Below are 22,941 nucleotides of genomic sequence, written 5' to 3'. Positions count from 1 at the left end.
GCACTGGATAGCTGGCCAATCAAAGCACACCTCACTTTTCAGAACGATTAGCTTTGTAAAAATCTAAATGTACAGTATGTGGAAAATTATGGGTATTCTGTTATCTTAAACTGCATAAACACATTGCAAATACACAACATAATGTTCGTTTTAGCAACGTCATATGACAACCCCCCCCCCCCCCCCACCGATATGCAGATCAATTTGTTTATTACACATGAACTAAAATTGTAACTAAAATCCACACCTTTCATTCACTAATCACAGAGTAATACAAAAGTTACAAAAATAGTAGAGAGAGAGAGAGAGAGAGAAAAAAGAATGTGTCAATTATTTTGTTGTTGGCTGAGGTCCATAAAATTGTGTCCCCATAACCCTACTATTAATTATAGGGTTAACTTTTTGTAAGGAGGATCTGAATGTTTAGTTTAGAATGTGAATAGCAATTAGTAACCAGCTTTAATCTTAAATAATGTTAATTTTCCCATATGATCTCTACATTTAGAAATGACAGCTATTAATATAAACCTCATTCCCATTCATCATTTATGTGAAACATGAATCATGCAGTAATTGTAGTTTTATGAAAGCAAATACCATCATTCTTATAGTACGGTTACAGCTTGAAGCCTGGGGGAAGATGTGTCAACTTTCATCCCTTGATGGAGTGTCAGTGACAGGAAGAACATAATGACAGAACTTCTTGGGGCTAGATTTTGTCAACTCTTTTCACTCGTCCTGGCCTTGTCTAATTATGTTGGTTTCCGCAGCCTTGTATCAGAACAGACCAGTCTGATCTGGTGCCTCCCATGCCTGGAGACACAGACACAAAAATAATGATATCAAAATTTCCAAAAGGGAGACAGACAGAGGTTGTTTGTTGACCTGTTCATCACAGTTTGAAGCGAATGAGTGGATGAATGTGACACTGATTTCAGCATGTTGGGTTTCTTTGCCCTGTGGTGAAACCTCAGCAATGTCATCACTGAATTCTCCAGAGACAGGTCTGTGTGTAAAGAATACGACACTGTGGTTTCATACAAAATAAAACAGTTGGATTATTCATGTTTAGACTTTTTTTATAAACTATGCTGTCATCTGATTAAGGCTTTTCATTAAAAGGTTTACCTGACATTCTTAAATATGCACAGCTCAAGCTCAGGTATTAAACCTATGACTTTTATAAATAAATCAATTAACAGGATGTATTTTATAGAATCAACTTATATCAGAGAGTCAATTTGAATTAATTTACGTTTTTTTCTTTTTTGGTTTTGCAATATGTAATTAATCTTTCCAAAAATGTAAAAAAAAAAAAAAAAAAAAAAAAAAACATGCTGGTGTCTATATCTTTTTTGCTAGTTACTTCATACTTCATAAAAAAAAGTTATAATTATAAGCGGGAACCATTGAATTTTTTATTAAGCCCAGAGTTTCTAAATTGGACAGTGTGTCAGTGAAAAAACATGTTATGCAATGGATACAGCATCTGTATTAATGGTAAATTTATTACAAATAATGTTTTATATATATATATATATATATATATATATATATATATATATATATATATATATATATATTATATGCACAATAAAGCTATTTAAGTTGCATGTACCAAATAATATTTGCCAATTATTATCAAATATATAAATTAAAATTTACAGCAACTTCATTAATTTAACAAAAACAGCAATTTATTTTATTCATGATTATTCATCATTATCTTGTTGCATTTTGCAGAAAATCAATATCTTGCTCCAACCAAAGTTATTTTAACGCAATTACACCACAATTATGACTTCCCAATTCAATAATAAACATTTGCCAGTTGGACTTGAACACGTCATTATCTCCTCATAATGTTGTGTTGAAAGAAAAACAATTCATATGATTCCATCTTAAAAAAATTTGAACTTAATATTTTTTCTAGTACTTCTAGACATGAATAATGTGAACATTAAAATATACTGCATAGCAGGAATGACCCAGTCAGTTTGATCCCAGTCATTCTCCTGTGGTCAGGTGTGTAATTATAGGTGTCTGTAATGTCTGTGTGTGCTTGTGTGTTTATGGGCTACTCAAGATCATTTTGACTGGTGTTGATGTGCCCCCCCCCCTTCCCCCAAAACATTAGTGTGGTGGGTGAGACAGGCAGGTCTCAATGGAGAACAAATGGTGGTTGATGTCTGTCTCTCCAGGCTAGCTTTCTGAAACAGTGCCCCCTTTTTAAGTCCTGTCTACCCTCCATCCAGCTCGCCCCCAGCTCTAGCTCTCTTCATGCTCCTTCTTGCTCTTTACACACTCCATCCTTACTGTCATAACACCTCCTGAGGCCAAGAGGGATATTCAGGGAAAGAGAGAGGGAGGGAGAATTTCCCAGGAATAAGCAGACAGGAGTAATGAGGAATGGACGTGAGGAGATTACTCTGGGAAGAGAAAGTTGATAGAGAGCAATAAGGCCGGTTGATGTTTTTCGATCATATTTTCTAAGATTGGTTACACATGTCAAAGCAATCAGTCCTCCAGCAACTAACTATCATTCAACCTTCTGCCATCACACACACACATGGGCACAAACTCACACAGCTGTGAACCTGAGGCAGGGGGTTTTGTCAGGTACCGATGATTTGATTTGACCCTGATGATCTGTTTTACTATGAAATTAATAGAAATGACACAAAAAGTGTGTTAATTTTTATTTTTTCAGTCTTAGCAACCATAACAACAACTAAGTGATTGATCAGTGGTGGTATATATATACAGCACAAGGTGTTTTTGTGTCTTTTTCACGGATAAAGAGAAAATAATATGTAGTTAAGTCACTTGAGTTTAATGTTTGGTGGGAAGAGCAGTCGGTGTCTTTTATCTTGACAGCAGGTGAAGGTGGCAATCCATGATGTCATGATGAAGAGGATCACGAATGGTGCTGAAATCGCTCCAGGGGAAAAGTGTTTGGATGTCAGATGTCTGTTTTCTCATTCATTATTGTTTTCTGAGGTTTCTTTATTTTGAGGAGAAGAATAAAGCACTTGTGTTTCAGATGATGATAGGTGTACTGCAGAACTAATAAAAACCTGTAAGCCTTTGTGATTCTGCCTTTGTGTTTTTAAGTGGATTGTTCAACTGTGGGCCCACTCAAATAAATATTTAGGCCTAGATTTAAGATTTACATATTTGCAATGCATGTTAAATTTCTATCCATTTGGATCACACAGTTTTATGATAAACTGAGTAAACTTAATGTGATATCATTCATAGGGTACTGTAAATGAAATAGGTTAAAAAAAAAAAATGTAAGATTTCTGTAATAGTAACAATAAACTGAATGTGTTTTAAATACACAGTGGGCAGGTTTATATATCCAATTTGTGTCAATTTCAGATATTTTAAGTAAATGAACATTACTTGTTCCACAACTGTATCCCTGAATTAAATGAATTCGGGGGAACCTGTCCCCTGACTGAACTTAGTTTCTCCCATGGTTTTTTCTCCATTTATTGAAATAGTTCATTAATAAATTATGTCATGATTTTTTTTACATTTATTTTACTGTTATTATTACTATTATATTTTATTTTAGATTAAACTATGTAATCCAAATGGATTAACATTTTGTATTTGTAAATCAACTACATCAATCTTAATTTAAGGCATCCTTTTTATTTATTTATTTATTATTATTATTATTATTATTATTTAGTGCTTTAGTGTTTATTCTAACTTCCCTCAAACTTTGTTTTGAAATCATCTGCCTCCATATCTCTCACACTCTGTCTGGGTCTTTATAGCTTGAGGAACTTGAAGATCTTGAACTTGAAGAACTTCTGTGAAAAACAGCTGCGGGTAATGAACACACACACACACACACACACACACACACAGTCCTGTGGTCATACCACCTGTGAGAGGAGCACCTTTGACCCTCCAGCACATATTCGAGATGAACATGTCACCCATTCCCTCTGTCTCTATATTATAAACATAAACAATAACCCAAATCTATGATGATACCCACATACCTTTCTGACTACTTTACAGTACTGAAAGAATTTAAAGTTAAAAAGGTTACATTACAATAGTGAAGCACTATTTTAAGTTCACAGTGCACATCACCAAAACCTGTATGTTTGTTTATTAAATAGTTTGACTAATTAATTTTAAATACAAGTAGATGTGTTTAACTCTCAGCACCATTTAAATAGAAATACATAAATAAACAGTCTACAGATTCTGCTTGGGTTTACCACTGAAAAGAATAAAGGCCTATTCATATTAACAAAGATAACTATAACAATTACTAAATTAGATCCCACACCAACTGACAATAACCTTCTGTTTATTATGAACATGCACTGCACTTGTGACCAACCAAAATAAGTACATTTGATCATATGCAGCATTTTGTTTTTCTTTCAAATTCAAGTCTTAGTTGTTTTATGAGTTTAAAGAGATACTCCACCCTAAAATGAAAATTTTGTCATTGATCACTTACCCCCATGTCGTTCCAAACCCGTGAAAGCTTTGTTCGTCTTCGAAACACGATTTAATAAATTCTGGATAAAAACCAGGAGGTTTGTGACTGTCCCATTGAGTGCCATGTAAAATACTCTGTCAAGGTCCAGAAAAGTATGAAAGACATTGTCAGAATAGTCTATCTGCCATCAGTGGTTCAGCCGCAATGTTATGAAGCATTAAAAACTGCTAGATCCGATTAATTTTCTTCTCTTTTAGAAGAAACAAACATAACCCCAGGTATTTATTCAATACAGTGGCTAAATTAACGAACAATAAAGCATCAACAAATGTTGAAATTTCCCAACAACACAGAAGTAATGACTTTATGAACTACTTTACTTCTAAAACAATATTATTAGAGATAAAATTATATCCATTAAGTCATCAGCTACAGTATCACATCAGACAGTGCTCTATAGACCCCCAGAGGAACAGTTCCACTCATTCTCTACTATAGGAGAGGAAGAATTGTATAAACTTGTTAAATCATCTAAACCAACAACATGTATGTTAGACCCTATACCATCTAAGCTCCTAAAAGAGGTGCTTCCAGAAGTCATAGATCCTCTTCTGACTATTATTAATTCCTCATTGTCACTAGGATATGTCCCCAAAACCTTCAAACTGGCTGTTATTAAGCCTCTCATCAAAAAACCACAACTTGACCCCAAAGAACTAGTTTATTATAGACTGATCTCGAATCTCCCTTTTCTGTCCAAGATACTAGAAAAGGTAGTATCCTCACAATTATATTCCTTCTTAGAGAAAAATGGTATCTGTGAGGATTTCCAGTCAGGATTTTTACTGTATGATAGTACTGAGACTGCTCTCCTTAGAGTTACTAATGCCCTGATCTTATCATCTGATCGTGGTTGTATCTCTCTATTAATGTTACTGGATCCTAGTGCTGCATTCGACACTATAGACCACAGCATTCTTTTGCATAGACTTTGTTGGCATTAATGGAAGTGCATTAGCATGGTTTAAATCGTACTTATATGACCGCCATCAATTCATAGTAGTGAATGAAGAGGTATCATATCGATCACAAGTGCGGTATGGAGTACCTCAAGGCTCAGTACTAGGGCCGTTACTCTTCACGTTTTACATGTTACCCTTGGGAGATACAGTATCATCAGGAAACATGATGTTAGCTTTCACTGTTATGCTGATGATACTCAGCTCTATATTTCTTTGTGGCCCTGCGAAACACACCAATTTGAAAAATAAATGGAATGCATATAAAAAACAGAGATGTTAATTATAGTACCTAAAAACTCTGCAGGTAATAACCTAGAACCTGATGTCTGCTCTGTCAATCTTCGTGCTATTTGATAGCAATCTTTCTTTAGAAAGCCACGTTTTTAGCATTTGTAAAAATGCACTTTTCCATCTCAAAACTATATCTAAATTACTGCCTATGATCCAATGCTTTATTGGGTGTAGAAAACACAGACTAAAGGTCTGTCTAAAACATGCAAACCCTGACAGGCAACAAGCTGGTATATATCACTCATAAAAACACTGAAAAGACCTGTTCGACTGTACAGATTATTAGTGGTCTTTGAAAGCCACTGCTGTATCCCTCTGTAACTTACTCTACAGGGACTGGATATTAGATTAAACCTTTAACTTAAAACATATACAGTACCAATAATTATAGACAGCTGGACAAATTAAGGGATAAAGAAAGCAAAAAGTACAGAGAGATGAGGGGATGAAGGGATGGATGGAGGTATGAAGATATGCACTCAGCTTTTATAGCTCCAGGCATTGTGATGTGGGTTGAGCAAAAACATTACTCATTTCACATTCCAAATTCTTAACCTGTGTCACCGTCCACCTCTCTCTCTCTCTCTCTCTCTCTCTCTCTCTCTCTCTCTCCCTCACTCCCTCACAGAAACTTTTCAGACAATGCCTATTTATTACATTTCTCCTCATCTTTTCAAATAAAACACTGTCTTCTGTGACAAACTTTTTTCTTTAGCATTTCATGTGTTAGTCTTGTAGGGTTCATAAAACATAAGGTAACAAATTCATAGAAATGTGTTCTTGCTCAAGGCTACGGAGCTAAGCATTAGTTTGTTCCAATAGGTAACACATAAACCAATGATCAATGTAAAACTAAGCCATTTTGGATAAAGGACATTTGCTAAGCAATGGAAAATATATATTATAATATTTATGAAAATATACACTATAAGTGATCTACTTACTCTCTTAAAAATAAAGGTTCTCTATATATGCATCTATGGTTCCATGAAGCACCTATAACATCCATTAGAAACCTTTCACTCTAAATAAAAAAAAATAGATTTTGTATTCCAGAATACAATAAATAAATACAGCAACAACAAAAATACATCTTTTACATATCACTGTCTATAGCTGGCTTGCAGTGTTTCATCTTATCATGAGCCTGAAAATTTAAATTAACTTACTTCTAATTTATCAAAGAGCTAACTGGTATTTTTATACTGTGTGTGTCTGTTTTCTATCCAGACTGAAGATGGCAGATAATCCTGTCCCCAGAGGGTAACAGACGAGCTTGACCTCGCTGACCAGGCAGAACATTATTACATCACAAACACATTGTGATCACATTAACACATCCTCAGGTAGTTAATATTTAAATATCCGCAACTCAAAGAAAAATGCACTTGCATATAATACTAAAATGAAAAATGATAAGGCTGAAAATACGCACATCGAAGCCGCTTGTTAGGTAACACACACTCTCCCCCGTTGCAGCCTCTCTGTAGGGGATGTGTGCGTGAGATGATGGCTGTGGGGAAATGAAGGCTTTAGGATTCATTATTAAACTTGTGCTGTATCATCCCTCACAGACCCCCTGCAGTTTACCACAGCAGCATATTAATCTACAGTCTTGTTGCTTCTGTGTGAAGCCAACGTCAAATAGTAACTTGCTAAATGCTCGCTCACTCACTCACTCACTCACTCACTCACTCACTCACTCACTCACTCACTCACTCACTCATCCTTCCCTTCTGTCTGAACTCTACCTTTCTCTCCTTAACATGCCCCAAGGGTTAGAAATTCCTTTGTTGAAGCATGCGTGTATCAGTATGCGCGCTTAAATGTAGTCACTGAGGCTTAAGTTAACTGTTTTTAGACTTTGGCTTTGTACCAAATTGGCTTTTATTCACAAAGCCGCCACATGACCTGGCTGTTGTCTTGTAAACAACAAATCTCTGGTCCGTTTCACCTCCAACCTTTTTCTGTGTGCCTTTAATAAGGGCAAGTACTGATAAACAGCCATTAGACGAGGTCTGGGTTGTGGATCTGGGCAGACAGTAAAAGCACAGATTTGTTTGATAGAGCACAACTATTATTCTTATTATGTCTAAACAGAGAATGGGAGAGACGTTTGGGGCTATTACCTTTAAATGCATCAAACACGGTAATACACACATGCTTTAATGCTCAGATAATAAAGTTCTTTGTACATGTGAACATGAGTTCTGTGATGAGTTCACCTTTCTGTGAATATTCCAGAATATTTAATAAACTAACATACAAGGGGCACTTTATGAATGATGGGTGCTCCAATTATAACTTATAACTTTTTTCCCTCAATCAAAAGTAATGAAGGGTTTACAAACAATGGACAATCTCCATTAAATTGACATTGTGGACGTCAATTTAATTTAATTTAGTTTTGCTAAATTAAGTGAACTGAATTAATGAACCAATACACTAGAATTAATCTGACGTCCTTTGTTACTGGAAAGCTACACTATTACATTCTTAAAAATAAAAGTGCATCACGATGCCATAGAAGAACCTTTTTGTCTAAATGGTTCCATAAAGAACCTTTAACATCAGATTACAAAAACATAAGAAAGAGATGGTTCTTTAAAGAAGTTCTTTGTAGGACCGAAAAATGGTTCTTCTACGGCATCGCTTGAAGAAACTTTTGAAGCACCTTTATTTTTTAAGAGTGAAAGTAGCTGAACTATAAGACACTTATTTGGATCATGCCAGATTCCGGAGTCCATTACTTAGGAATTGTGTTTGTGCATGTACTGTGGCACATCATGTGCAAGCTCAACAATTTGTATATATTTTGGGTGAGTGAAATTAGAATGAGGCTCAAGTTGAGAGTAGGTCAGGATCCGTCAGCTCCATGATTAGCTATTTAACTAGAGAGCAGGTGTTTGCGTGCAGAGCTCTGGACAGGTGTGCAACCACAAACACAGCAAGAGAGAAAGTGAGAGACAGAGAGAAAATCAGCTTTTTAAATTTAATTTGAAGAGTTGAATCTGTTGTCAAATGTCAGACATCATTTTTACAAATGTATTGTTTTATTTGAATATGATACATTGGTTCTTAAATAAAGAATGGGTCAAGTTAAAAAAGAAAAAAGTAAATGCATATGTATTTCAGGCTAAAGCTTTTAAAAGAAGCATTGTCTTAAATATCTAAGAAAAAAAGAAACTATTAAGTACTTAATTTCCCCCTTTGTATGGGTGAGGTAGTAGCAAAAATCCCCAGCATGAAAACACAAAGTGAAACATTACACTGTTAAAGCTATGACAACACAAACAAACACATAGGGCCCTATTTTAACGATCTGAAACGCAAGTGTCAAAGCGCGAAGCGCAAGTAATTTTGTGGGCGGGTCTCGGCGCTGTTGCTATTTTCCCGGCGGGATAAATGGCTCTTGCGCCCGGCGCAAATCTAAAATGGGTTGGTCTGAAGTAGCTTCATTATTCATAGGTGTGGTTTGGGCGTAACGTGAAATAAACCAATCAGAGCGTCATCCAACATTCCCTTTAAAAGCAGATGCGCAAGTTCCATTATGGATTGCTATTATTATGGCGTATTTACCAGGCGCATGCCAGGAGCGGTTCACAGCCGAGGAGACTGATGTTCTTGTAAGAGCAGTGAAAGACAGAGAAGTTGTGTTGTATGGGGATGGGAGAATAATTAGCCTGAATAATTTGTAAGCTAGATTTATGCCTATTTTTTTCACATCTTCGTGGCACACCACAATGATTTTCGTCATCTCATGTGTTAATAATTTTTTAGTGTAACAATTTATGATTTGCAAAAATAACTGTTGCATCTGTGTAGATTACATGAGCAAAGTGTATGTACATTATGGTCAAGCATGCGCCCTTAAAATAGCATAATGAACAACGCGCAAGGCGCCACTGACTTTAGACTAGGTTTTTTCTGGTCAGTGGCGCAATTGTTTAATGGAACAGCAAAATAGCACCAGGGATTGTTTGCGCCGGAACACGCCTACTTTTTTGCGCTGAACCGCCCAGGGAGCGCAAGTTCATTCACTAGTTTAGCGACGTGCTTCTGTGGAGGGAAAAGCGCGCTTTGCGCGGGTGCAAAATAGGAATGACACATGCGTCGGTGTACAAAGTCAATTGCGCTAGGTGCAAGATAGGGCCCATAGACTCCATAACCCACAGGTTGACAGAGGGTTCATTTCAGATATTTGTGCTATAAATGTTACCATTTTGGCTGTTGCAGCAAAGAAACACACTCACATTCACACACACACACACACACACACGCACACACGCACGCACGCACACACATACACTCAGAAGTAGGAAACTATCTAATTTGTATTTTCACAGCCACCACTGGGGTTTCAGATATTTGCATGTGCTGACTCAGTGTGATAACTCTCTTTCTTTAGTAAAGTCTCTTTCATAGACACAGAATCAATTTCAGGAGAAAGCTTTCATAACATGCATATGTACTTCAACAAGTTCAACAAGTCAGCTGAATGGCATGTCACTGAAGGCTTGGACTTTCTTCCACTTGATTGATGTGGCCAATTTTACTGCAGTTTTCTGCCTTCCCAGAATCACCACACACACACACACACACACACACACAAACAAGCAGACAAGAACATGCTCACATTCACATACTTTAAATTTGAGTTTCAATTATTAAGTGATTAAATGCATGTATTATTTAATAAGAACAGAAAATATTTATGAGTAATACTTTGTGTGTCTAAAATTTGTCCCCTATACAACTGATTTTCAACATTTCCACTCATATTTGGCCTTCTTAAAAAAAAAAAACGAAATACTTTTAAATAAGAACTATAAAAATGAAACAAGAATGATTTGAACAAAATGAATATAAAATGAAGCTAAAAACAAGTATACAGTATATATAAGTACTATTATCTATTTATTTTTATTTGTAAATCTCCCTGTAACAAAGGCCTCAATTGGGCATCCAGCATACCAACTTTGAACTTTTTCTGCTTTCGGCACATTCTGGAGAACAAGCGCTGGTATTTGCTCTGATTGGTAATGGGCTAATAAGGGACTGGAATGGAGTTTGTCAAAGGCTTCACACACATGAAAGAGCTTACAGACTTTATAGACCAGAGAGCCTTGCTTACTAGGGAAGGAGATGTTTTCCTTTTGTTCTGGATGGGACATACTCACTTTCATTACCCTTGATGGGAAACTGAACAGAAACTACATACTCAGAAGCCCAGATGTTTGCACACACTATACGCAGCTGTAGGGAGTGGTGATGTTTGGGTCATGCTGTAATGACACGCTTTGTTCTGCTCGATCCCTAATGCAGTCTGGAATACACCAGCAAGTATACATGAAGTTGCAGAAGTTGATCAGTTTTATCTAATTCTAATAAATACATTCAGCCATTTAATGGCCATTAAATATATATATTTCTATATATAACATTTCTGATTATATAACTTTCTCTAACATTCATTAGAAGTCTATGAATCAGACTGTTTCCCAGTAGATTTCCAGTTTATCAGCATAACCCCCCCCCCCCCCCCCCCCAATATATTTGTAATATCTTTGTTAAGCATTATAACTGTGAATGCCATAACAGATGCAAGTACTTTCTTCCTTACATATATATGACTATTCACAGATAAATGCATTCATAAGTGCTTCGTACTCTCAGTATATTTTGAAGCCTTAAGTGGACTCTCAGAGCAACAGAGAGATATGAATGTACATTATAGGCAGGTAGAAAGATGAGCAGTCAGAAATGTAAGTGAGCAGACTGCCATCTCTCTTCCAACTATTAGTTTGAGTATAACTAAACCTTGCAGATCACTAGTCCATTTCCATAAGTGTGCGATCAACACAGACCGTTCAACAGGCAACCTCCCAGTGAGGCTGGTTTATCACTGCAGAAGAAAAGAGTAGTCTGGTTCAATTCAAACCTCCACTGCTTGTGAGAAGCTGGGAAACGGATGAAACGTCTCATTCGGGTTCCTTGACAGCAGAAGAGCAATTTTCATTCTAGAAACTCTGGGACCCATGGCCAGGTATGTCCACACTTGTTTCACAAGTTCACATAATCATTTATGGAGAAGGGGTATACATATTTGGCTTGCTGTCCATGTTAAAGGGTTTGATCTGGAGACTTGACCCAAGCCCTAAAGTAGGAACTCCTATGAATTCCTCGACTGGTTTTAGACTAGTTTAACCAATCAAGAAGGAGGAGCTGGGGTGGTGGATGAATGCTGGAAGAACTGTCATACTGTAGGCTTTTTCAGGCACCAATTGGTCATATTAAATAAACATGTTCCCCCAAACTTTTGTTCGCAACAACCTGCATCACAACCTCCAAACTTCTGTCTAGTAGATGCCTTAAAATCCTCAAGCTTCCTCATTTCCCACTTTGTCTTCTCAGTTTCCTTCTTATCAATGTTTCTTGCAGGTGTAGACCTCTTCCTCACGGAGGCAGGTTTGACACTCGACGTGACAGCACCAGCGGACCTGGCAGTGGCAGGAGAGGGTGGTGAGGTGGAGGGCCGTGTTGTAGCCCCGTCCACAGCACAGGCTGCTGCAGCTGGTGTCCTTTGAACATGGTCTGCCGGCCGTCCCGGGCGAGTAACGTGACGGCCTGCAAAAGCTGGGCGACTCCTCAAGAAATACCAGCTCGGTGGGTCGTGGGCGGGGGCCCGTGTTGCTATGATGCCGTGGGCTTGCCAGCTCGCTCTCCCCAGTGGCGGAGTTGGTAACACTGTGCACTCGGACGGCTGTGTCATAGCGGAACTTCAGCAGGTGGCCTGTGTCTTGAAACAGGGAGAGCTGCTTCCAGCATGTTCTCACAGCACATGAACCGGAGACACCGTGACATTTACAAGTAGTCTTAAGACCACTCTTCACCGCCTGAGAGGAAAAAAAAAGACGGAGGTGAAGACATGAACACAGTACGCCAAATACAACACTTTGATCCTGTGAAAATGAGACAGAAACTAAGAAATCCGAGGCGAGGAAGGGAGGATTCGATATCGGATGCTGAAATTTGGTCTCACTTTTTGGATTGGCTATGACCCTTTCACGAGGATATCTGGTACTGAAGAAGACTTTAAAGAGAAACAATTCATTTTTAAAGAGTTATTCACACTTCTGTGATTTTAATTTTTTTCTTGTCCGGTGATTAAATGATGAAAAAAAAACAGCTAATAAGATTAGACATATGTCCAGAGCCCAAGCCTAAAAAATTACTGTGAGTTTCACTAGAGTATACTCGAGATTCACAAGAGTATACTCAAGATTAACACTCAAGTCATGTGTGTTTTCACTCTTGGTGTGAACAGACCTTTTGTTAGTGACTTATTTTCATTTGTTTCATATTGCCTCGGAGTAAGATCAGTGGTTCTCAACCAAGGGGCCAAGACAAACTTCCAAGGGGGCGTCAAGATGACAATTCAACTTCAAATTATTTCTTATTTTATTTCACACCTCAACAACAGTTATTTCTTTAAGGAATCCGGATTCCTGTGGCCTCGGAAAACTGGGATAAATGAGGTTTTAAAACAATATTTTCTAGACCCTGTCATGTAAAAGGTCATGTAAATTAAAATCTTAAAGCTTTGAATAGATTATGAATATAGATTATTCTAGTTATGCCAAGCTCTAAAATGTTTAATTGTTTAGATATTATGAGTTCAAATATAATTTTTTAAATCCTACTCCTTAATCCTTAATAAAAAATTAATGGGGCCTTCAAATATTGGAAAAATATTAATGTTTTTAAATAATAAAGTTTTGATACCTTTGGAGCTTTGGTGTTGCCGACTTTACATTTAAATATTTTTCTGCTTGTTTCTTGGTCGAGCATCCAGTTGTGCACATGTGTCTGCTTTTTGCCTGCTTCTTTTTTGTTGCCTTCAAATATTGGACAATTATGGGCCTTGGAGTCCAAAGCATCGAGAACCACTGGCCTAGAAATAACTATTTTACATGTTTGGGAGTGTCACTTGAATACACTGGTTTTGATTATCTTAAAATGGGGAGGGAAATGAACATAGAAGTTTGTAAAAGTGGGACAGCATGTTATCCAAAGTTGTTCAAGTAATTCAGCTTATACTAAGACTCCATAGCCCTGAGCTAAAAACATTGGGTTGACATGGTGTAGATGATGGATGCAGGGGGAATCCCTGAGCTGGCGGTCTTCCAACTCTGACCTGCACCTCTTGAAGACCACCATCCCTGATCTATGCTCAGATCAGCACATTTCCATCTTTGAACTGATGCTCTCTCGCTCTCTATTTTCAATTTAGAAGTATTGGCATTCTGAGTTTGGGAGTCAAATCTCATTGTTTAGTCTATCAGAAAGTGCCCAGGGTGAGATGGGGAGGTCAAATGGTCGATGGGCGTGTTCCACCCTACACAGGTATGAGCTCCCACCCCAGGGCCACCTGAGCAATACAGAGGAGAAGCAACGGAGAGAATCTGAAAGAAGGGAAAACAAGACCTCAGCCACCTTTGCTTGTTTTTGTTAACCGCCATCTGTGGCCTGAGGTGTCAACTGTGGAAAACAACAAAACCGGAGACTGATAAGATAAGATCCGAGTTTGTCCAGCTATTCTTTTCTTACTCTTTCTCTGAACCTCATAAACCTTCCCCCTTTTTCGTTCTCTCTGTCTTTCCCTGAGGCTTTCAGTTTCCTGGTAACAGAACTGTTTCGAGGGATGTTTATGAAAGTCTGGGAGAGTGGCGGCGACGGCGGCAGTGGCAGCAGTGAGACTTGTAGAGTGGGAGGCATACAGTAGGTGGAAAAAATGCTCATATATTACAGAGGCCTCTGTATAATCGCCCTCATGGGAGACCTCTAATTTTGAAGAGGGTCCTCACAGCAAGCACTGTCATGCCTGGACCAGGGGAAGGAACACCTGGCTCCACAGAGCTGGCCAATACCTGCTCATCTACCTGCCTCACCCCACCCACTGAACTCTCCTTTGGGCTACAATAAACTATAAGACTGCACCACATCAACCAAGAGAGGATGAGAAGGTGTGAGACAGTTAACCCTTACAGATGTTCTCTTCTATGAGTTTTGGAGGAAAATGGACCCTGAACACTTTTTAAAATAAAGATAACATATTTGCATATATGGTTCCCAAGAAAATCTGCATACAACTGTAATATTCTCTGTAAAAATGTTCTTCTGGCATTGTTGCGAAAACCTCTTTTGTAACCTTATCTAACTTTGATTATATTTTTTTATGTTAATATCTTGCATCTTACCCGGATCCCGACGTTAATGTTGTGAGCATCGATTTGGGCACGCAGATCCTTGCTGACCCGTTTTTGCCCCAAGAATTTCTTGAGAAACTTAGTGCTGTATTTGAGGTTGTCCCCGCATACACCCCACTGCCAGGCCTCGCGCTGCTGTAGACCAGGAGAATCGTCGCAGGTGCAGCGCTCCATGCGCCCTGAGCTGCACGCTTTGGCCAGCGCGTGAGACAACGCTGCTGACGACACCGCGTGCAGAAAAGCCGTCTCCTTAAAGCCTAAAGAAGTGATGCATTCATGAGCAAATGTGTTAAATGTGAACATCTCTTTTTACACATTAAAAAGTATACACGTAAAAAAATTAGTGCTTTTGAAAAATATGTTTTGAATCACGTAGGCTACATTGATGACGACTCACTCCAATAATATCAGTAACGTAATAAAAGATTTTATATTTTATAAATCGCCTCAGTGGGGTGACATGCTGAGTCCACATGACAAGCTAAATACTAAGCACTAATTGGAATATTAATAAAAAATAAGCATTACTTATTACAAATAATGCAAATCTCAAATAGTAGGCTACCAATTACTGATAACAAAATGGGTGAGTATAGGCATGTCCACAATAATATAAATATGGATCTTTGTTTCTATGCGTTATCTTTTCTTTTAAAATAGTACATTTCTATTACCACATTAATAAATTTAAAACTCACTTCATGTAGATTTTAAACGAAAATGCTTCCCTTATCATGCCTGCAAAATGGATTTATCTTACATTTAAACACTATCATGAACTAGCTCCAACTTTTCCAATGAAGTGTTAAGTGCAGTGTTTTGTCACGATCCTTTAACCATAATCCCTCCTTCCAACCTCCTCTTATTGTTTGTTTGCTTAGATCAGAGCTGAGACCAGGCGTGTATTTTGATCCAATTCATTATTATTTTGACTGAGTTTTTCTGTCAGATGAAAGCGCTCGATCAAGCCGCCCTTTTCCTCTGAGAACTGAGTGCTTTTCCGCGAGATAAAAATACTTCAACTGGCCCCGCGAGGCCCAACCGCACAGGGATTCCGCGCTTCCCAAGTCCCTAATTACCAGCGGACTGACCTACGCATGGCTTTCACATTCACATCCTGCACATTACGCACATGTTCGTTTGGAAGCAGGCACCACATAGAGGTTTATGCATAGTTGTTAATGCTAAAAGCATTCCCTTTCTGACAAATAAGTAGGCCTACTGACTAATTTAAGGCTACCAAACAGCAAATTTTACAATTGTGTTTTGTGGTTTTTAAATTCATGTATTTTAGTGGATATATTTTATTTGAGAGACAAATAAAAATTAACAATTCAAACAATTTCATAAACAACAGCTTATAATTTCATGACCTTGAGAGCAAGGCTAAAGTTGATGAACTGTCAACCCTATCATAGCTACATTCTAACATTTGCAAAAAAAAAAAAAAAAAAAAAAAAAAAAAAAATTGGAACACCAATATATTGTGCGAATGGTCTCACAACGTACCTCGTTTTAAAAGGCTTCCACGGCCGTCCATACTACAGTTCCAGCGCTCGTTGCGGAACTGATAGCGGCACTCCAGGAGGCTGAGACGGACAGATTCCCTCAAAGTCTCCGCCAGCCCCGGTTCTCGCCGGCACAAGCGTTTTTGCCGGCGCGTCAAAGTCATCTGCTCGCATTGCTTCAGGTGCGCTTTACTGTTCGGAGGCTCGTTGGCAAATGGACTGGCCAGAAAAACCATGGGCTCGCGACCTGTAAGGCTAAAGACAACGTGCACAATACAGTCACTGAAACTCTTTACATTTAAACCATTCAATTATTTTTTCAGCGGGGGGTTCATTTTGATTTGTTTACAAACTCCATCCATACATTTATACACTAAAATAGACCTTCAAGACCTTTTAGAACATCACATAAAGTGTAAAACGTTTTCATCATAATGTTATGAAACATTTTTGTTTCATTTTAACTTGTCACAATTATTTATCTAACCCCAATTTCCAAGAGTTTAAACTTTGGCTCTAAAGTTATTGTATTTGAAAACTTAAGGCAGCAAATTAACTTTTTTTTTCTAGAATGCACGAGTGATGGCACATGTACTTTGAATATGTTTAAATACCTTATTTGAATAGTCGTGTTTGAATAGAGAATGCACCAAACTGCAAGTGCTCTTTCCTCAGTCACTCAGTATGCTATCGAGCGCCCTTGGCTTTTTAAAACGCTACTTTGGCTCTTAACAAACTTAAGCACTCTTAAATAAATCCCATTGCACTGTGTTTTTACGTGTTTATAGGATTCTTATTATAAAAACCATCGGGCAACTTCCTATTAACGTAAGCCAGAAAGATCTTAATTATCAGGTAGTGCGAGGGTAAGGACGCGGTGCCAAACCATCAGAAAACATCTGGATCTATACACTGCACTGCGCTCAACTGCGATAATCGAAACAACAACTATATATATCATTATATATCAAACTTTCATTATATATATATGATAATGGTGTTACTTGTAGCTACTTGTAGCAAAAAGTCTAAGCTTGCACATTCAAAAAACTTTAGATCTTTTTAAAATACCACCTTCAACAAATAATTATTTATTATTGCCTCATTTGATTGTTACAGACAAAATGCAACGTAGGTTTTAAACTTGATTAAACATACAAGATATGCGTAATTGCGCATGGGATATCTAACATCACCAAATATCTCCACCTGTTGCCGCAATCTAAAATGATTATATTCAGTGTAAAATACAGCAATAACGCACTTAGAGGCTATTTCAATTAATTCCGAAATGACAGAGGACATAAAAAGTCTTTGCTGACCCGAAATAGGCTGCTGCGTGGGAGAGAAGGATGCAGAGGGCAAAAAGTCGCAGGGGACAGGCAGTCCTCGGAAGCCCGGTGCACATGATGACGGGTCGACGCTGCTCTTCATTGCGCTATCTGTCCGTGTTGAAATCCCTGCTGTGCTGGACAGCTCAACTTCTTAAAGGGGCAGAAACTCCTTTCAGCCCTTGGGGAGGCGCGGTCCCGAGAGGGGTGAGGTGCGTCAGATTATTGAATCATCAGTCCATTTTTCCCTAAATATTAGCAGGTGCGTTTACCTTCTGAAGGGCTCATTTTTACTTAGGGGTGATTCAGACAACTTTCCTTTTCTTTCTAATCTGGATTATTGTGAATTATTTTATGGATTAATTATCTGATATATTTTCCTCCGGTTTCACAGATATTTTAAAGCTAGTCCCAGATTAAAATGCATGTTTGAGCTGTCTCAACTGAAAATATATATAAAAAATGGCAGTTAATGTTCGGTCTCAAGATGCACACATGTAACGTTTTCCTCTGAGGCATTTTTATGTTAATTTAAACAAGACCTCGTCCTGTTTTAAAATAATCCGTTTGCATTTTCTATAGGTCCCAGATGGACCGTCCCACACTTAACACATTTAATATCACAATTAACACATTTAACAATGACAAATGCTGGAACTCAACACAGTTTTTTATTTAAGCTTTGAATATTTAAATTCAAAACACTTAACACACATTTTTACCATTAAAAGTTTAATTCATAATTCATTCACCTTCTAGAGTTCACTTCCGAAATTTTCAGTCTGTTTAATACATATGATGTATAATGTTCGACAACGTATTTTCGGTCTATATAGACATATACTGATATCGGTTGGCATTGTTGCCTTAACTTTTTCTCATGGCTTGTGTGATGTTGCATTGTAATCGGACTTTTTCATTCACGTGCGTTTATTATGTGTGACGTCACACCGTTGCACTGGAGCGGTAAATACCAATTAAATAAAACAAAAATAAAACAAAACAAAACAGGAGAAACAGAATCAAACCAAAGAGATACGATAATCTCAGCAAAGATTTCAAGAAAAGTAATTTATATAAATTGATTAACACATTTGATTAACACTGGTCCATACAACCTGAGGCATTGCTGCCTCCAAAATATTTGGATATTTACAATATAAAAACTTATATGATTAACTTACACTTGATTATATATTCTGTTTTGTCTACCATTGATTTGCACACATCATTTGCACAATTGCAAGTAATTACCTCATGTGAGTCACTACCACTAGCCAAAACCTGTTTGTTCAACATTTGGTTTTTGTACTTAATTTGGCTGTCAAAGTACTGATAACAAGGAGACAATCAAAACACATTTATGAAAATGGCATTGTAAATACTTTATTCCTAATGCAACAGTGGATTAAACAGCAGTTTTAACATGCATAATAGAAGAGGTGACAAGCTTGATAAACCATCAGCATACTGTTTTCTTAAGTGGACACAGAGTATGTACAAAGAAAGTTGAATAAATTAAAAAAGAGAAGATTTTATGCTTCTGACAAATATTTCTGATGACCCTTTTTACATGGATACTTAGATGTGCTAGATGATCTGTCAAATACTTAATAGTGCAATGGTGCTTGGTGCATTTGGTTTGACACACACTTTAATTATGAAATGAAAATGTACAGAAATGTATTTTTCAGAATTATAAGACGTAAAAAAAAAATAGTTTCGCCCTTGGAAAATGTATTTAGTACTATTTAGTATAGTGGTATTTAGCAGTAGAAAATCTCTTACTTACCATTATGAAAATGTTTGACATAAAACACACATAAATGGAGGAATATTGGCAAAAGTGATGGTTTTGCATATAACCGCTGTTAAACAGGCCATCCGGTGCTTCTTGGTTATTTCCGCTACATGCTGTCCATAGTTTTTCATCTAAGTGGGAGATCTAAACTATCTTTCTTCGTGGTGAGTGTGATTTAATATTGCAGATTTTCACATACCAGAACATACCATTTTATAATTGATTCATAATATATAATTATTATATAATTTTTTTCCATACAAACTGTCTTGGTATCTTTTTTATTGGCATCAAAAATAAATAATTGAATAAACATGAAAATAATTCAGAATTTGAATGACATCATCACTAAGTTGCTATAAGTATTATTCAGTATATACTGAGTGTCTTTTTACTCTTGTTTAATTCTAACACCTTGTTTACAAACTGTGGCTCCATTCTCATTTCCTCAGCATCATTAACACACTGGCATCTTTGATGCTGTTGTCGTCACTAAGCACAAGATATAATGAGCTAATCATGACTGATCTTTCATCTCAGTTCCTCTTGCCTCCATCAGTGATTGACCAACAGGGCTCCACATTTCCCTTATGATGTCACCTTCTTTGTCTAAGACCACCACCTTTATGACGGAGGTGTGCCAGGTGCACTTCATGCTTGTGGTAACCAGTCCAAACAACTCTGCTTCTGAAATGCGAACAGTGTGGGTGAATATAAAGTTTAAGAGGTGGCACATTCATCTTTCTATCATTAGTGTTGGATTCTTGAATAAAGATTAATTAAGCCCCTTTCACACTGCCATTCCGGCAAATACAGCGGTAAAGTGTTCCTGTAATTGTTCCCTGGTCGGTAGATTTGGCACTTTCACACTGCCAGTGATGACCCGGTATATGTGCGTGCTTTCACACACAACCCTTGAAGATCCCGTAACGACACGTGACATCAGCGCGTGACGTGTAATGTACGAGTCGACAACGCTTGGCACGTTATACTTTAACTGAAGCAAGCAAACGATCTCTGCGTCAGCGCGGAAAGTGAGGAACTAACTGATCTCTGCTTCATTACAGTTTGCACATGTGTTTTCGTCGCGAATGTTTATCTTCCTTCAAAACAGCCGGTAAAAGAGTCGCGCGATAACGCGCGTCATCACTTCGATACCGAATTAGATCTGGCTTTTGTTCACACAGCGCTCGTTCCGGATCGATTACCGCAATGTTACTATGTCCCCGACCCGGGTTCGATTCGGTAATCAATTCCGGGACGTGGTTGCTTTCACACAGAAGGCGACCAGGCAATGTTACGGGAATATTGCGGGTCCGACGTGCAGTGTGAAAGGGGCTTTAGTTTAGTTTAAAATAGTTTTGAGGTCTTTGAAATGATACAGCAGATAACACTTAAACTGATACTAAATTTAAGAATGTTATGCATGTCATTATTAAAATAAGTGTATCTTTTTGACAACAAAACCTTGCATACCTGACTCTAGATCAGTGCCACTGTTGGTTGATGAACTTATATTATTTTAGGAAGTTAATTCTTGAGAACTTTATTTCTCACACTCCTCAAAAAAAAAAACAAAAAAAAAAAAATTATGTTGGGTTGATATGTTTTTAAAATGGAATTATCATTCCAACAATTGGCTCATTTATGTATTTTTTAAGTCTGAACTCGAAAAGGCCCAATTTGGTCATATTTCTTTGTCACTGCTGTTTGGTGTTTCTTGAAAGAAGCTTCAGCCTAAAAATAGAATTAGCTCAATTTAATGGCAGATTCTCCAGGTACCCAGCTTTTATGTGAACAATCCACTGCTTACACATCCGAGTATAATTTTAAATAAATAAATCAACAACAAAAAGAGTAGCTTTCAGATCTTCGGTGAATAGCCAGTCGTTGTGGCTTCAGTGGACTGGCAATTGCTTGGTTTTGTCTTATCTGCAGCACCCTCTGCTGACTGGACTTTATCTCCACACGTGGTAAGAATTGTTAGTACCCATGGTAAATATGAACAGAAGGCTGTAATGTTAATCATTGTGATCTTTTATTTAAAAAATCTAAAAATCAATTGCAAAATCACAACAATCACAAAATTATAGACACCCTAAAATATATTTCAGCAGCGTCGTGAACACACTCACAACAGAACCGGAAGAGAAGACAATGCTGAATAAAGTCGTATTTTTAATGAACTTTTATATATATTGGAACGACACCAGGGTGAGTCGTTAATGACACAATTTTCATTTTTGGCTGAACTAACCCTTTAATGTTGTGGGTCTATATTTCTGCTGGAGGTCCTGAACATCTTATTTAAATGCATGGCATCATTAATTCTATCAAAAACCAACGGGTACAAAATCTAAACCTGACTGCCTCTGTTAAAAATCTTTTAATGGGCCATGTTTGGATGTTCCAACAAGACAATAATCTCAAAACAAACCTTAAAAAACAACACAAAAATCGGTCACTGAGCACAAAACCAAGCTTCTGTTATGGCCATTTCAGTCCTCTGACATGAACCCTGTAGAAAATGAGTGTGGTGAACTGAAGAGGAGAAGCTGGGGATCTGAAGGATCCAGAGAGTTTCTGGATGAAGGAATGGTCACTGATCTCTTGTCAGGTGTTCTCTAACCTCATCAGGCATTATAGGAGAAAACTATAATACTATTTTATACACTATTTTAGCAAATTGAGGTTTCAAAAAGTATTGAATAAAAGGGAACCGTTAACTGTGTCCAATGTGTATTAGAGAAAAACATTTATTTCATAATGATATTTTCCCCCTATTTTAAATTCTTGTTCTACAGTGAAAGGTTTGATTTTTGTGATTTAAAAAAAAATTGATCAAAAGGATTTACATTGCAGATTTATATCAACAGACTTTGATCATATTTACCATGGGTACCAACAAATCTGACCATGTGTGTATATTCTGCAGAATTAATGCTGTATCACTCAGTGGATCAAGAAGAATATACCGTTTGATAGACTATTGATTTTATGATTTGATGCTATTCATATATTCATGACCAGTAGGTCATCACAATTAAAGACAAAAATGACTAATAAATAAATAAAGTAACAAAAGGAAAAGTGTTAAACAAGTATGTTTAAATAATGTTATCTAAGTATCTGTGTTATTTAATATTTTATTTAATATTTTACATTTTAATTTTATTTAAAGTTTTAGTAATTTTGTTGTTTTTGTCTTTTTTTTCATTTACATTTTATTTTATTTTATTTTA

General features: G+C 37.2%; 1 protein-coding gene across 1 annotated transcript; it reads right to left on the bottom strand.

Annotated features, from left to right (window-relative positions):
* Positions 1-8,768: 8,768 nt before the first annotated feature.
* LOC127951534 (protein Wnt-9b-like) lies at positions 8,769-18,043 on the bottom strand. Its single transcript, XM_052549460.1, has 4 exons — positions 17,890-18,043; positions 16,569-16,822; positions 15,051-15,316; positions 8,769-12,686 (listed from the first exon to the last, which is right to left on the bottom strand). The coding sequence occupies exons 1-4, from the start codon at positions 17,973-17,975 to the stop codon at positions 12,216-12,218; spliced, it is 1,077 nt and encodes a 358-aa protein (XP_052405420.1). The 5' UTR covers positions 17,976-18,043; the 3' UTR covers positions 8,769-12,215.
* Positions 18,044-22,941: the final 4,898 nt, after the last annotated feature.

The sequence above is a fragment of the Carassius gibelio genome, chromosome A3 (assembly GCF_023724105.1).
Source record: "Carassius gibelio isolate Cgi1373 ecotype wild population from Czech Republic chromosome A3, carGib1.2-hapl.c, whole genome shotgun sequence".
Lineage (NCBI taxonomy): Eukaryota > Metazoa > Chordata > Actinopteri > Cypriniformes > Cyprinidae > Carassius > Carassius gibelio.
This window is presented reverse-complemented; position numbering and strand designations above follow the sequence as displayed.